A 15,051-nucleotide genomic window follows, 5' to 3' on the forward strand; every position below is an offset into this window, starting at 1 on the left:
ACATCATGGACAGTACCAAGTACTATTCCACTGCGGACAGTTATCACTGCCAGCACAGCATGGACAGTACCAAACACCATTCCCATTTGGACAGTTAACACAGCCAGTAGAGCAAGAACAGCACAAGTCACCATTCCTCTCAGGACAGCTATCAGAGCTTGTAATTCATGGAGGGTGTTGGTGCCAGTCACCATTTCATCTTGAACAGTTATCAAAAGCAATGCAGCAATACCAGTATCTGCTGCTAACTGGACAGTCTTTGCAGCCAATCCTGAATCAACAGCACACAGCACTTCCACCAGGAGAGCCTTTGCCACCCATCCTGAATCAACAGCACACAGAGCCTCAACCAGGACAGTCTTTGCAGCCAATCCTGAATCAACAGCACACAGCACTTCCACCAGGAGAGCCTTTGCCACCCATCCTGAATCAACAGCACACAGAGCTTCAACCAGGACAGTCTTCACAGCCCATCCTTAATCAACAGAACACAGAGCTTCAACCAGGACAGTCTTTACAGCCGATCCTTAATCAACAGCACACAGAGCTTCAACCAGGACAGTCTTTGCAGCCCATCCTTAATCAACAGCACACAGAGCCTCACTCAGGACAGCCATTACAAGATGTTCTGAATGAGTTCCAACAAGGACAGCCTTGGCAGCCCATCCTGAATCAACAGCACACAGAGCCTCAACCAGGACAGCCATTACAAGATGTTCTGAATGAGTTCCAACAAGGACAGCCTTGGCAGCCCATCCTGAATCAACAGCACACAGAGCCTCAACCAGGACAGCCTTTACAAGATGTTCTGAATGAGTTCCAACAAGGACAGCCTTGGCAGCCCATCCTGAATCAACAGCACACAGAGCCTCAACCAGGACAGCCTTTGCAGCCCATCCTGAATCAACAGCACACAGAGCCTCAACCAGGACAGCCTTTGCAGCCCATCCTGAATCAACAGCACACAGAGCCTCAATCAGGACAGCCTTTGCAGCCCATCCTGAATCAACAGCTTTCAGAGGCGGAGTTCATTTGGTTCCGCGGGTAGAAATTGGTTCAGGGTTTTCCATGAAAAGTCTTTGTGGTCAAAATCTATTTGCAACATGGTGGCACTATAAACTTCTTTATTTCCTGCAATTTCTGCAATTTCAGATTTCACATAATATTTATTTCCAATGAATGAATGTTTATATATAAACATGAGGTCAGCATTTTGACGCTGTTAGCTTCCAAAAATAAAGGTGTTGACAGGAAACAAAACTGTGATTATAAGTTTTTGATAAAAAGACTTACTGTTCCAAAGATTGTATTGTCTTCCATCATTTCATGATAGCTGACACAGAGGTGCTCCCACTGTCCCATGCGGAGGAAGGGGGTTGTGGAGGACTCGTGCACGATCTCAGAATCCAAGCAAGAACTTGTCACCCTGGCAAAATGAACACAGCGTGAAAAGTGGCATAGTAAATGTAATGTAGCTTGCTATTTGGAAATGACTGGCTTGTTCTTCACGTGAGAGGTTACAAGTGACACCTTGAACTTTATATCATCCAACCTCAGGGGTTGTAGTTAAACTTGTGATAGATACACTAGGGGTGAATACTGCATGGATAACGCCACTAGTTACTATCAAACAGGACTATCATTGGCCCCAAAAAAGCTATCATTGTACATCAACCAAGACTGAGGTTGAATAATTGACTTCGTATCCAAGCTTACCTTATGATGATGTTCCCATTGCTAGGATCAGCCCAGAATTCAAAGAGAAGTTCCTTGGATCCAAGCGAGAGTATATGTAGGCAGTTCTCCGTCATGTGCTTCTCAGAACTGTTCCTGAGCACCTGGCGGTCTGACCCGTCTGGTTGGAACTTGTCACCTCCATCTGCAACAGAGAATGAATGTTTACCTTGGGTTATCTTGAGAAAATTACTTTTCAAAAAGTAAAATCAATGAAAACGATGTCCACTTATTGCCCAGGACAGAATACTCATTGCACCACACTACTGCCAGGCATGGTGTCCATGCCTTTGTGTTGGTGTATCTAGGGTTCCAGTCATTCAGGCAGTTTCCAATGAGATTACTTCAATCTCAGACAAGAACAATGTCAGTCCTGAGGAAGCCATATAAATGTGGATTTGAATTAACAGGAGATTGTCTACAGTATCACCATTAGACAATCTCTAGTTAATTCAAACCCATAGAGTAAACAGATTGAACTTTCTAATGCATTTACATAAGCTTATACACTGGATGCAGTGCCTCCCCCTCGGCCCAGGAGTCTATGCCTGGGGCATTACAAGCCGCACATTCTCAACTCAGCAACAGGTATGCTTTCCTTTGGAAAATGGGCTCATCGAGGCATTTCCAATGGGTCAGGTGATTGCTCCATGACAAGACAACACCAAGGGCAGTGCAACTCTCGTCTTGAAGTAATAGTATGGTTTCAGTATATTCTTACAGCATGACTGTATACAGTATGTACAAATCTTTAGAGAAAGTATTTACATCACTCAGAATGTTCATCTGACAAAATGCAAGGGAGAGGCAAATAAGACCTGTCACAGCCAGTAGTCATGATTTAATGCTATCACATGCGGTGGGTTATACTACTAAAAGCTGCCTCAACCTGGCCACCACAGAGCCTGCATTCTGGACTTTCTGAAAAGCGCGGTTAAGTGCAGGTACTCTGGATCTGAAAAATTTGTTAGATACAAGATATGATGGTGAAGGAATAAAACCAGGAATGCTGCCAGGTGTCATAGGCCAGTCAGCTGAGATTTCAAGGCAAGGCATACAAAGCAGGCAAACTAAGACAGACTCACCAGATTTAGAGGAGGTTAGAACAGTGTACCAGATAGTTAGGAAATCAGTGGAATACTGAGAGCCTACAAGAAAACATCAATCATCCAAGAAAACGTGCTGTTCTAGTTATGAGTTACACAAAGCAAAAGCCCTAATCTACGTTATATTTGTGAACACGCAAGTCTTTAACTTTTGTCCAACAGTCAGAGCCACAGAAGAAAATGAGCACATTTGCCAAGTTCTAGCTTTTTGACAGGCAAATGTTAACCCTTGAGTGGTCAAGATGTTGAGAAGTGACAGTTTAATAAAGGAGTGAAGTTAAACTCAACTTCTCAGCATCTAGATGAGTACGAAGAAGATGGAGTTGATTGCTGATGTGAGGCGCTGTCATGGAACATTTTTTCGAACTATGAGATCCACTCACCAGAACTATCACTGCTTTCTTCCTTCATCACAAGCGATCTTCCACTCTTCCTGACTCGCCTCAAACGCCAGTCGGTCTGGTTGCCACTTTGTAACCGCAGCCACAAGGAGAAACTGAAGCCTGTCTTGATTGGTGGCCACGCCAACTGATCACCAATAGGCATCTGTAACGCAGAACTTGTCCATGCTGATTTTTTGCCATTTCCAGACGTCGGTAGCTCCGCCTTGATCCGGCGCATCCCGCTGTCGTCAACTTCATATGCCTCCGAGTGTGATATGACGTAGTATGATCCACCAGCCGGGCTAGATGATACAGATGAGGGGCCATCGGAGGTTGATGAGATCTTCCGGTTGCTGCCCGTTGTGACTGGGAAACACAGGATGTATGTTGGTTGTGGTGCAAGACTTTCTGTCAGGTTTACAAAGGTGTTGAGCAAAGAATCCTGAAATTATCCAAAAGTTTGATAAGAATAGAAAGAAAAGACAATGAAGACGACATTGTGAATTGTGGCCTTTTGTGTGTCGATAGAACACAAGTGTGACACAAACATGTCAGTCGATGACACAAACATCCAGCATACATGTAGCAACAAGAACAACAATGCCACCATGTGTGACGACACCTGTTGCCTGCTATTCTAAAAGGCCTTAGTCACAGTATATCATTGTTTCTAATACAAAATACATTACGCCTCGTTTTGATCGGAGCGGTCTTGGTATCGTAACCAATGACCGCCTGGGTAGGTATAAAATTCTGAATTTTAGCAGACGAATTATTTTCACCAAGAAGCAACGACTCAGCCCCACAAAACAATGTCAAGAACACGAGATTTTGAAGTATTCCCCGATATATTGGGATTTGTGAAGTAGGGAGGATACCCGAGGACTCTTTCGAGGTCGTCAGTCAGGATTCAGAAGAGGTCAAAGACGAGGAAATGGTAGAAATCGAGCTAGCAGACTGGGAATTCCCTTGCTGCGTGACGTCATCTTCACGAGCAACAATATGGCGGAGTTCCGGACACCAGGCTGGATCATTCTTTGACGAAAACGGAACATATATACCTTTCAAATCGTATTTAATTTGTTTAATTTTGAAACCTTTTAGAATAGAAATTAATACCTCGCTGTCGGTCATTGGTTGTATAATCAAGACCGCTCGGGTAGACCTCAAATTACGTCCAAAACCCTCGGCGAAGCGCCTCGGGTTTTGGACTGCATTTTCGGTCTACCCGAGCGGTCTTGATTATACAACCAATGACCGCCAGCTCGGTATTAATTCCTTAAATGACATTAAGATTACGTGCCATGTCATTATCGATGCTACTCACCACAGCAGGGTTCTCCTGAAGAAAGAGTTGCAGGAATGACTTGAGTCCTTTGGCAGAGAACGTCTGCTGGGCCAACATCGAGAACATCTCAAGCAGAAGTTGTTGCTTTTCTGAAATGGAAGGAAATTCATCATAATATATGAGATGATAGATATTCTGGCAGATATGTTACTATAACTGTCATAAGTTAAAATACAGATTACATGTCATCCATTCCAAGTTGCTGTGACCTCAGACACATTTTACATGTGACTCACTGTTGTCGCATTACCAATTTGAGAACCAAAATGACAGTGATAGGTCAATGTGCTTTCTACGCATTTAAAATCTACCAGATCAGGTGACTGAGCATCAATTATCATTGTAACGGCAGTAACAGGATATATAATGTGCTATATTATATGATGTGATTGACTTTGTCTCAAGTCTAATAATCTAGCTTAAATTCAAAGACAAACATACATACCATCACCTTCAAATGCTTTGGAAGATATAACATCATGGAAGCCTAAGAGCAGCACTTTCACTAGGCCCTGAAATAAGTGTCTTAAGAGAATAATAACCTTTTAAATGCTCATCCAAAACAAAATGATTCGAAATGAAGTTCAACTTTGAAACCTCTATGAGTGCTTACATGACCTTAAAACATACTTTAGAATTATGAAAACAGAGGAATAATCATGTGAATTTACCACAGAAATGATGATTATAAACCGACGCAATACCTAAATGTAGTCTGGTATGGTATAGTGTCAACATACAGGACCAAATGTATGGAGAGAGAGAAGGAATGCAGAGGAGAAGACAATATGATTACCTCTCAGGCATGCTGAATGATGAAGGAAGGTGACAGGGACAACTTGAGCAAGGGAGGATAATGTGTCAGCCTGCAACCATGCACCATCGCATGTACTATCACACTTATTTTCACTGGTGTTGCAAGGTGGTTTTAGACATGACTTGCAAATTTCAGGTGAGCCTACAATCTCTTCCAGTGAAATGTTTATGCATTTAACTGATTTTTCTGCGATCCTGTGTCCAGCTAGAAGCAATTTTTAACATAATCTCTTGCTCTACTTAACCCTTTAATGAATGGTGTACATACCTGACCATAGAGGGCACCACAGTTCTGCTTATTCTCCTTAGCCATACCGAGTATCTTTTGAAGCAAACTGATGACAACTTGGTTATAGGTTGTATCTTTTTGGACTGGTATGAGGAGCTCGAGAACCAGGATACACATCTGGGGGTAGATGAGCAGAGTCTCCAGCTCCTTGCTGTGGCCGATATGATGGCTTCGAGAATGCTTCCATTTGTCTGCAACGCAGAATGATCATGTCAAGTCCTCAGTTCAAGCACGTTTCATCAACAAAGGTAAAAAATGTTCTCTAAAATAGTCTTCAAGACAGGTTTGTAGCTAAGCAGGGGATGATCCACACCACTATAGTGAGTGGAAGTTATTGCCATTGAGTATGGATACATTTTAGATATCAAATTGACCACACAGTTACTATAAGTACGAGTGAGACTCTACCACCTGATAAACAAAGCTTTATTCTGGTTCTAATAGTGTTATATATTGATTAGATTGATTAGCCACGCCTACCACCACGTGCGTTTTGGTGACCACGTGACTTAACGGAGAAGTAGGTCAGGAGGAAGGGCCGCGCGAGCTTCTGTCATGGATGAGAGTCATCTTGTATTGTATAGTTTCGGATAACAAGTATGTTGTGAATAACCTGTCGCATTTGTTAGTGTCTTGTTCTGTATTGGATTGTGGCTGTCATGGAGGAACAACTAACGATGCAGACCCCCAAACACGACAATAGAATAGGAGCCACCAACTGACCTTGGCTGGAGTCTGAGTCAGCTGACTCGTCATCAGCTTGGTAAGCTGTATCCACATGAGATGAGAATCCACCATCGCTCTCAGAGTTGCTGCCGTCACTCTCCTCAACACCATCATCTCTCAGATGCTGAAAAGTTGGGTAGGATCAGAACAATGGTTATCGAACCTCAGGCTAACATAACCGGGTACTACTATTCATCAAGTACCAGGCAGGAAACATTGAACAATGCTCTGGCAACGAGTTATAAATGACAGTCCACTGGGAGACACCCTTTAGAAAAGCTGCTCACAAATCTCACAGTGAAAGGCTCATTTACTTGTCCCGGCATAGGCATCAGGAATCTCAGTTCTATGTCTCATTCAGGGAACGTTATAATCATTTTAAATTAAATTTTAATTTAAAATTAAAAAATTAAAATTAAATTAAAAATTTTAATTTTAAATTAAATTTTAAATTTAAAGAATTTGCCCAAGGTCAAAAGCATTGAGTGACACTCGGGTATCGAACCAAAGATGTCAAGAAAATGAGTCGTAGACCATAACCAAAGTAGACTGTTTACACACCATTAAAGCGTAACTGTTGGTCTTCAGCATGTCTTCAATGTTTCCTCTTGGGGTGGCACAGTTGAGCAGGTGCATACAAACAGACTTGAACCCAGCCACGTCCTTCGGTGCATAGTTCTGAAGCAGTGCCTTCACATTGATTATCAGCTGGCTGGGAGCAAATTTCTGAAATTAGTGGAAAAGATGAGTTAGCGATTTGTTCATAGTCTATGCTGGGTGTCATTGGGACTCCCACTTGACATCCTTAAGGAGATTAGTTCCAGGTGATAGACCTCAGAGCGGACTATCTCACTGACAGAACATCATTAACTTAAACACTTAGTAGACAAAGTGAAAACTAAAACAGACAAATCACATTTCGTCAAACCGTGCAAACATATCAAACACTTTGAAGAGCAATTAAAAAATGAAATTTTTCCCAGAGACAAACTGGTGTTGGAATCTATACAGAAATTGAAAACACCCACCTGTTCACCAAAAGTGACATTCTGGCGACAGCATCCTAAGCAGATGAGCAAAAGAGACTCCATGACTGTCAACCTCAGTCGAAACATCTCCTGTTGTAAGACCTCCCCCTCATGGATTGACTGCAGGTCCTGCTTCCTCAACTTCTGGGCAGAGGCGCCCTCTTTCTTGGTGGTCTGACTGGAACTGGTGCTGACACTAGAATCGGCATCCGATGAAGTGGAATCAACTCCACTGGTAAAGGCAGAGTCAGTTTGCTCAGGGTTGTCTGGAGCAGCATGGGGGACATCGGAAGAATCAGCAGTTTCTGCAAGCACCTGGATAACTTCAACTAAATATTGGTACGCCAAACTAGCACCGTCATGTTGTATGAACTTATCTTGGAACGTTGGACTATGGGTGAACAGTTTCTCACAAGAGCTCCACAGAGAGACCATGAAGGATAACTTGTCCAAAGGACTGGTTGCAGCGGCTGGTGGAGACTCTGCCCGGAGAGTGCTTGCACTCTCGAAGCTTCCCAAAGTAGCTTCGTTGAGCTCTTTTAACTTGTGTAATGGAATCCTAGGACTAACCGGCAAGCTGTTAGAAGATTCATTTGAAGAGCTGCGGTGCAAGAACATGTAATTTGGAAGGGGCCAGTTCGTTATGGTAATGTCCAGTAGGACGTCCAAGAAGACCTCAGTTGTGGCACTACACATACTCAAAGCCCGCTTTTTCTGTGATTTAGAAATGTAGCTATCTGATTCTGCCTCTGTAACAGCATTATCCTTTTGTCCCAAGTCATACCAGCTTTTGGACTGAAACACTTGATCCGTGACTTTTTCATATGAGCCAGCAGACGACAGTTTTCGAATTCGATTGAGGAGTTTGCCATCATCAAGAACAATTAGCACCTCGAACACTTTCATCACAGCACTTTGTAAGCTTGGCACTTCAAATAACTGAATCAGGTGATGCAGGCAGCCATGGTTGTGAAACAGATGTTGCGCTGACTGCGACTGCAGTAGAATCGGTAGAGCACTTAAACAATGCAAGATGACGTTCTGCATTGTCACGAATTCCGGGCTGTCCACATTGTGTAGCATCCGACGACCCTGTGCGATTGATGGTAGGAAATTTGTGATGAACAATTCCTCCTTCATCCTTACAGTTCCTTGGCTGACTAGCCGCAGCATGTATTTGGTCACCTGTGACCCAACAGACGAGTTCTTACTGTTTATGAGTGGGTAAAACAGATGTAAACAATGCCACTTTTGCTTGGTAAGCTCCCCTTCACTAGCATCGCTAGAGAGGGCACTGTCTGTATCAATGTTTGACCCCGGTAACCTCTCTTTTGACAGCACTTTAATTTCCTTTGATGAGGATGGAGTGAGGGATGTTAACGTTTTAGAGGAAACAGTGTTATCTGGATCCTCTTCCTCCTCACTGCAGATATCACACGGTTCAGTGAAGGAATCGGTATTTGCGAGACCCCCACACTGATGAAGCAAAGCCCAGACTGTCACTTTGAGAACATGGCGCCTCACAACGCTACTTCTTGTCTCAAACTTCTCAAGGAAGGACTTCAGGATCACCTCAGGGAGGACGCAACAGCACATTCCTGCAGTTTCTACACACTGCAGGATTTCCTGGCACAAGAATTTCGATTCTAACGTCGGGAAAACTTTAAACAAGAAATGGCTCCAGGTTGCCACTACACACATTTGCTGTCCTGAGAAATCTGAATCAGTCGATGTATTCGATGTCATGAAACCATCTAAGCTACCGTAACTGTCACTACTCGTGAAAAATGAATCGTACGTTTTCAACGGTAATCCAAGAATGTTATGATGGTGGTGAAGATACTTCTGGAACTCACAATGGAAGTGTTTTCGTTTCAAACACTTCATGGCGTGAATGTATTCAACCTTGATTTGCTTCAAGGACACCACAACCTTTTCGACAGCACCAATAAGCGATCGTGACAATGCACACAGTCCTGCGAATTGACTAGAGTTCGTTTTGGTCTTTACTTTATCGTCGACAAGACGAAGGACACTGTGAATGAGTTCAAACCCATGGCCTTCGACAAATTCCGTCACCAGTTGAATGGCATTTTTCAAGGATGATGGGTTTGTTTGTAGGATTCTCAGGAGATTGTGTACAAGTTGTAGCACCCCCTCTAGAATATCAGCTAAGAGGAATAAGTAGGGTGGGGTTACTTGTTTTTCAGCACTGCCAGTTTCTGTATTCAAACTCTCCATGCATATCCGACCGACCTCTAATAGCATCGGGATAGCATCATATGAGAAAAATGACTGGAATCCGTTCTGTGATTGGCAGACCATGAGACACACTGCAACGATTAGACGAATAAGGTGCTGCTCGAGGAGAATCATATCACCAACAGACCATCCTGCAGCGAGGTTGAAAATATCCTCCTCTTTATCGTGTAAACTGCGTAAGATCTCGAGCAAGCTAGGTAAGAGCGATGAGGGGAGACTTTTCGTCAACAAGTGTGACTCGATATCCCCCTGACATATGTAACTAATCAACTCCACCATCAACACACATAAATCAAAGGCAGCAATCTCGTCAAACTCAACGCTCTCCTGGATTTGAAACCTCCCCTTCTGTAATGCAAGCTTCTCTTTCTGCATAATGTGTGGGAAGAAGCCTAATTCTCCGGCCAGCGTCTTGAATGATTTAACCACATTGATATCTGTTGAGCGCCTCCTGGTGGCTAAATTCTTTGGCATAGGCTTTGCCGATGAGCCATAAAAGTCTTCAGAGCTTGAATCGGTCTGAGTGTCCATGATGGACTGGCGGCGTTTGGTATAACGTAGGCGGCTACTTGCAACACTTCCACGCCTGATCTTGCTTGTCCCAGACGGGATGGATATTCTTCTTGTAAGCAAGGGAGCTGGGGGAGGTTGGCCACCTTCTGATCGGTATGGCAGGTTTGCAAAGCAGACGTCATATGATGCCAAGTCATCGGACGTCCCTAAAAGTAAGAATTTGAATACATGAACATTTGGTACAGTTTCTCACATTCCATAAAGGTGATTCCTGTCACAGCATTAGCCCCATCTCATTAGCAATCATCATCGTAGGTGGTATCATGGTACATACATCGACCTTTGTCATATCTTTGCAATACGCCACTGGACTCTGCAATTATTTATTTCACTTCTCTCAGAAATGCCATCCAAACCTACCTTTTTTGGCACCTTCTTTCATAGGGGCTCTGCAACACAGTCTTAACAATGATACTAACAACTCTCCAAGTTCTCGGTTGCATGTCAAACTCTGCAAAAAGAAAATTGAACTCTCCTTTCAGTTTTCCTCCTTAAATCCATCTCACTGAGATGGGGAGAAGCTTTAATGAGGCCAGAGGTATGGGCTTGGTCAGGCAAGTGATAAGTTAAAGTTGCCACTTTCTAATTTTCACACTTTTAGTGATGTGTGACTTGATTCTGTGGCTTGGGAGACGTCTTATTACTTTCTTCAGCAAGTAAACTTTCATCTGACAAGTAAGGCCTTTTGAGTGAGTAATTTTCTCTATTTCATTTAAAACTACATCCGTATCATGGACATAAATGAAGAATTATATTTCTTCAAATACTGCACGATTTATGGTAAAAGCGTTTGGAGACTATGTTCAAAAACGTCCCTAAAACGCTATGTTTTACACCCTAAGAGGAGGCAGCTCAGTTATTAGATGAAGACAATACAGACTCACCTCTACTCCAGTATAACTCAGCACTTTCAGTATCATCCATCCGCGGTTTCTGAGGAGATACGAGGTCAGGCCAGATGTGTCATCATCATCCACACTCCGGCTGCAGCAGAGATGAACATCAGAGAGAAACTCGCGGGACAACAGGTTACTCGCACTCTTCATATCACTGAAAAGAATAGGGCAGATGTGATTTTGCATAGTAATCTACAGGATACAAACTTCTTCAATGAGCAAGTTTATACTTTGACAAGTGGCAGCATTCTACAATGACATTGTATCAGCCTAGTCTGACAACCTAATCTGAACAGCTGATATCTCCCCCATGCCCCCTCAATGAAAGGGCAAAGCCTGGGCAAAGCTCCCTGCAAGCATATATCTATGTGATGATCAAAGTCGGGTAAGTTTAGGCCTATTTATCTTCTGGGTGCAGCTCAGCACTTCAAAGATATTTGATTTGGGGATTTGGAGTTCTATTTTGACAAGCCAAGGGGATGGATAGCACTCCTGCAGAATGCAGAAACACACTTTTCATTACTCGAGATCTACAGATCAATCAAAGTTGCACGTTTTCAAGATTTTTGTTGCCCAAATATAATCAAAATGTCATCAAAATCTTTGCTATGACCTTCAAAAGGTAATAGAATTTCACAATCATATACTCATATTTTGAACCAGACCGAACATGGTCGAGGTCAAGCAATCTTGCAGTACATATGTATTCGTTGAAAACATGGATTATTTAGGCCAATGGCAATGACACAGCAGTGACAGGCCAAGCAATGAATTGTAATAATGACCAGGACAGCACTCAGCAGATACACCTGAATTTCAAATTAGTGAGTTAAGCTTACACAACAATGATTAAGGCTTTAAGACAGAGTTAAAGTACCACCAGTAGTTCACAGTATAAGTATTAGTTCACTGTAAAAGTACACTAGCTAAAATCCTTGGGAAATCAGTCATTCACTGGGAGAGTGGTTAGAGCATGGAAGGAGGTTTCGACACTCGGAAGGCATAATGCTGTTTTGTATGTTTCCTTGAGCAAGACACATTTAACCTGAAATTGCTTTGTTCTTTGAATAAGACGTGAGACCAAGGCTTTTTGTACCTGGTGTCTTTGCCAGAGCAAGTAAAGCACCCAACCAAGTAAGAAAGAACGTCTATGAGTAGCTTGTTATGAGCTCTACCTCTGGCCAAAGACCAAGTCACTGGCCCAATAAACCCAACTGGAGCCTGACTGTAGTGGCATGGAAAAAAAGCTCTAAAAAAGCTCTAAAAAAGCTCTAGTCAGAATGGTCTGCATAAGAGTCGCCAAATGTCAACATTTAGGACAATGTCCTTACCTGCATATCAATAGGCCTACTAATAGCAGACATCATCAATCAAAGTTTGAATGAGACAATAGATTGTGTTATGTTGAAATGATATATCGATATTGCAATCATGACATACACCACACCACAAAGGTCACCAGGAAGAAGGGAAAACCTGTGTCTTCCGTTCAGCTGACTTTGAATGACAGTTCATGAGTGAGCTTGATGAAAATATGTTCCATGTGACCAGTCATTTAACTCTTACAACCAACAAACAAACTGGCCTCATTTTTACAGTCAAATTAATACCTGTCCCGACATTGTACCAAAAACTAATTCATAGTTCTTGGTATTACACAAGTCAATTGGTTTGGTGTGGAAATCAGCACAACTAAAATCTCTTTCGAATATTGTGCCACGTAGAAATCTGAATTTTGGGTAAAACCCAAAGATATAAAGTCTCTGAATTTAGATCTCAGATCAGAGTGATGCACTGTGCTGCATCCTTCTGAAATACCTTCCCTGAAACACTAAACAGCTCACCTGAACTTGAGGTCATCATCTTCTTCCATTTTTGCTCGTTCTTCAAGGTAGATTTTTAGGAAACAGTTCAAGTACTGCGATCTCTGCTGACAAAGTGAAAAATTTTTTTTTGAACAGATGATCAGCACTAGCTTAAAAGATGATCTGGTTTTAAAACAGGAAAATTTGAAAAATTTTCAGAATTCTGAACTTGGGAAAAAAATCAATCTGAAGGATGAGGAAAAAATTTCTGAGTCCAAATATTTTTTTCACTTGTTTTTTTTCTGCACAAAATGAAGAAACATCATCAGCCCCCAAAAAAATGTTGGCTTTGAAAATTTTTCATAATTTTGAACTTGTGAAAAAATTCAACTCTGATAGATCGAAAATAATGGTGCAGCTCAGAACTTTGGTGAAAAGGTGTGTTTGAGGGTCTTTAAAAACCATGATAGCCTTTAGCTCTTCTTATAGGTATCAACAGTGTGACACACCCAGATCACCAGCTTCTTCCACTCACTTCATTTTGCTCCCTGCCTGTGTGCACAAAAGCTTCCCAGCAACATTTGAGCTTTTCTCCCGGCATCTTTGGTAATGCTGCCATAATCACTTAAAGACTGGCACTACACTACTATTTGGACCATCATCTGGAAAGAGAGGTCAAGGTATTGCAATGTTGATGTTAGCCACTTGATATCGATCTGGAGCCTGCCATAGCCATTGCCTCCAAAATGGCATTGCAATGTTGTCAAAAAACGAGAAGAGAATGCCCATCCTTTTGGCACGCTTGGGCTGCTGCTGTGCGAAAACTACTTCTACTGTACTTGGCCGATTTCTTCAAAATTTTGCCATGCCACTCATGACTCAGGCCATTTTATTTATTTTTGATTATTAATCATTTACGGCCGGCCAGGGGATTTTCTACTGTACTGTCTGATACCAATGTATCGTATCATAGACAAATTCGAAGAAGTTTGTATTGGCGATGACCAGTGATGCATTTCACCTTGAAAAAAGGATCACCATGTCTCTAGCATTATTGTCCGAAGTCGGGTTAGGCCTTCTGACATGACGTGTGTGTGACCTTATGACATGACATGACTTGAGTGTGCACATTTGTGACCCGCTCTACCAAAACTAGGCGCTTGTCGCATCTGAACTTGACAGGTTGATACGGACTTGTTGTTCATTTCCCTATTGTAGACCTTTTGTGAAATGTGACCAAATCAGTTTGTAATAGATTTCACAAAAGGTCTACAATAGGGAAATGAACAACAAGTCCGTATCAACCTGTCAAGTTCAGATGCGACAAGTGCCTAGTTTTGGTAGAGCGGGTCACATTTGATTTGTTTTGGCACTGATTCGTCTTCTTCGAAAAGATATATTGACATTCACATGGCATGCACTGTCACCGTGTACATCATGTCCGCAGCCAGAGCTGGGCCAGGCCTACATACAACACATCCGTCACATAAAACCATGAAAACAGGGTAAAAGCATGAGCCCATACTAACTTTAAATTTACATAAAAACTATGGTGTACCATACATACCAATATTATAGGCCTATTTTTATATTTTTAGCCAAGTAACTCAGTAAGGCGGTCTTAACTGCAGCATGCTTGTCAGCTACTACGGTTGCTACGTACCTGATAGCTGTAAGATACGTATAAACGGCACTGAGATGGGTGTAAATCAGATTTATTTACCGAATAAAATTCGGCATGACCCCAATTTTTGTCAACATCGCCTCCGCCATGTTAAGATCATGTGACACTTTTAGGCCCTTCTTAGAAAAACGCTTCCTCCCGCTGATTATTTCTTAATATATCATAAAGCATAAAGAGGTATTATGGAAAGAAATCAAAGTAAAGTTTAAAGTACACGAATATTGCGACGTTTAATTTGCTATTGTTTCCCCGGCCCCAAATAATTTTATCATAATATCACAAGACAGTGGGTGAGGAAAATCGAAAGAACAGCCAGTAATTGGCCGCCATTAGCAGACGATTGAAATTGATTTTATAAATTAAATTATCGTTAATTGGTATCGTTTCCCAATGGAATCTTT

General features: G+C 42.2%; 1 protein-coding gene across 4 annotated transcripts in view; it reads right to left on the reverse strand.

The window, feature by feature from the left end:
• LOC135484461 (lysosomal-trafficking regulator-like) overlaps window positions 1-14,724 on the reverse strand; it is a 39,510-nt gene extending 24,786 nt beyond the window's left edge. For 3 of the 4 annotated variants that reach the window (XM_064765964.1, XM_064765960.1, XM_064765963.1), the window contains exons 1-15: window positions 14,630-14,724; window positions 13,502-13,628; window positions 13,006-13,091; window positions 11,150-11,315; window positions 10,626-10,716; window positions 7,431-10,411; window positions 6,964-7,128; window positions 6,400-6,526; window positions 5,656-5,867; window positions 5,017-5,083; window positions 4,551-4,660; window positions 3,224-3,665; window positions 2,820-2,882; window positions 1,717-1,879; window positions 1,294-1,426 (exon numbers count right to left, since the gene is read on the reverse strand). In XM_064765964.1, the coding sequence (XP_064622034.1) occupies window positions 1,294-1,426; window positions 1,717-1,879; window positions 2,820-2,882; window positions 3,224-3,665; window positions 4,551-4,660; window positions 5,017-5,083; window positions 5,656-5,867; window positions 6,400-6,526; window positions 6,964-7,128; window positions 7,431-10,411; window positions 10,626-10,716; window positions 11,150-11,315; window positions 13,006-13,091; window positions 13,502-13,585 (4,890 nt within the window). In that variant the 5' untranslated portion in view covers window positions 13,586-13,628; window positions 14,630-14,724. The remainder of the gene's footprint in view (window positions 1-1,293; window positions 1,427-1,716; window positions 1,880-2,819; window positions 2,883-3,223; window positions 3,666-4,550; window positions 4,661-5,016; window positions 5,084-5,655; window positions 5,868-6,399; window positions 6,527-6,963; window positions 7,129-7,430; window positions 10,412-10,625; window positions 10,717-11,149; window positions 11,316-13,005; window positions 13,092-13,501; window positions 13,629-14,629) is intronic. The other variant, XM_064765962.1, reaches the window with a different exon arrangement.
• Between the last annotated feature and the right edge of the window lie 327 nt (window positions 14,725-15,051).

Source organism: Lineus longissimus, chromosome 3 (genome assembly GCF_910592395.1).
Source record: "Lineus longissimus chromosome 3, tnLinLong1.2, whole genome shotgun sequence".
Classification (NCBI taxonomy): domain Eukaryota; kingdom Metazoa; phylum Nemertea; class Pilidiophora; order Heteronemertea; family Lineidae; genus Lineus; species Lineus longissimus.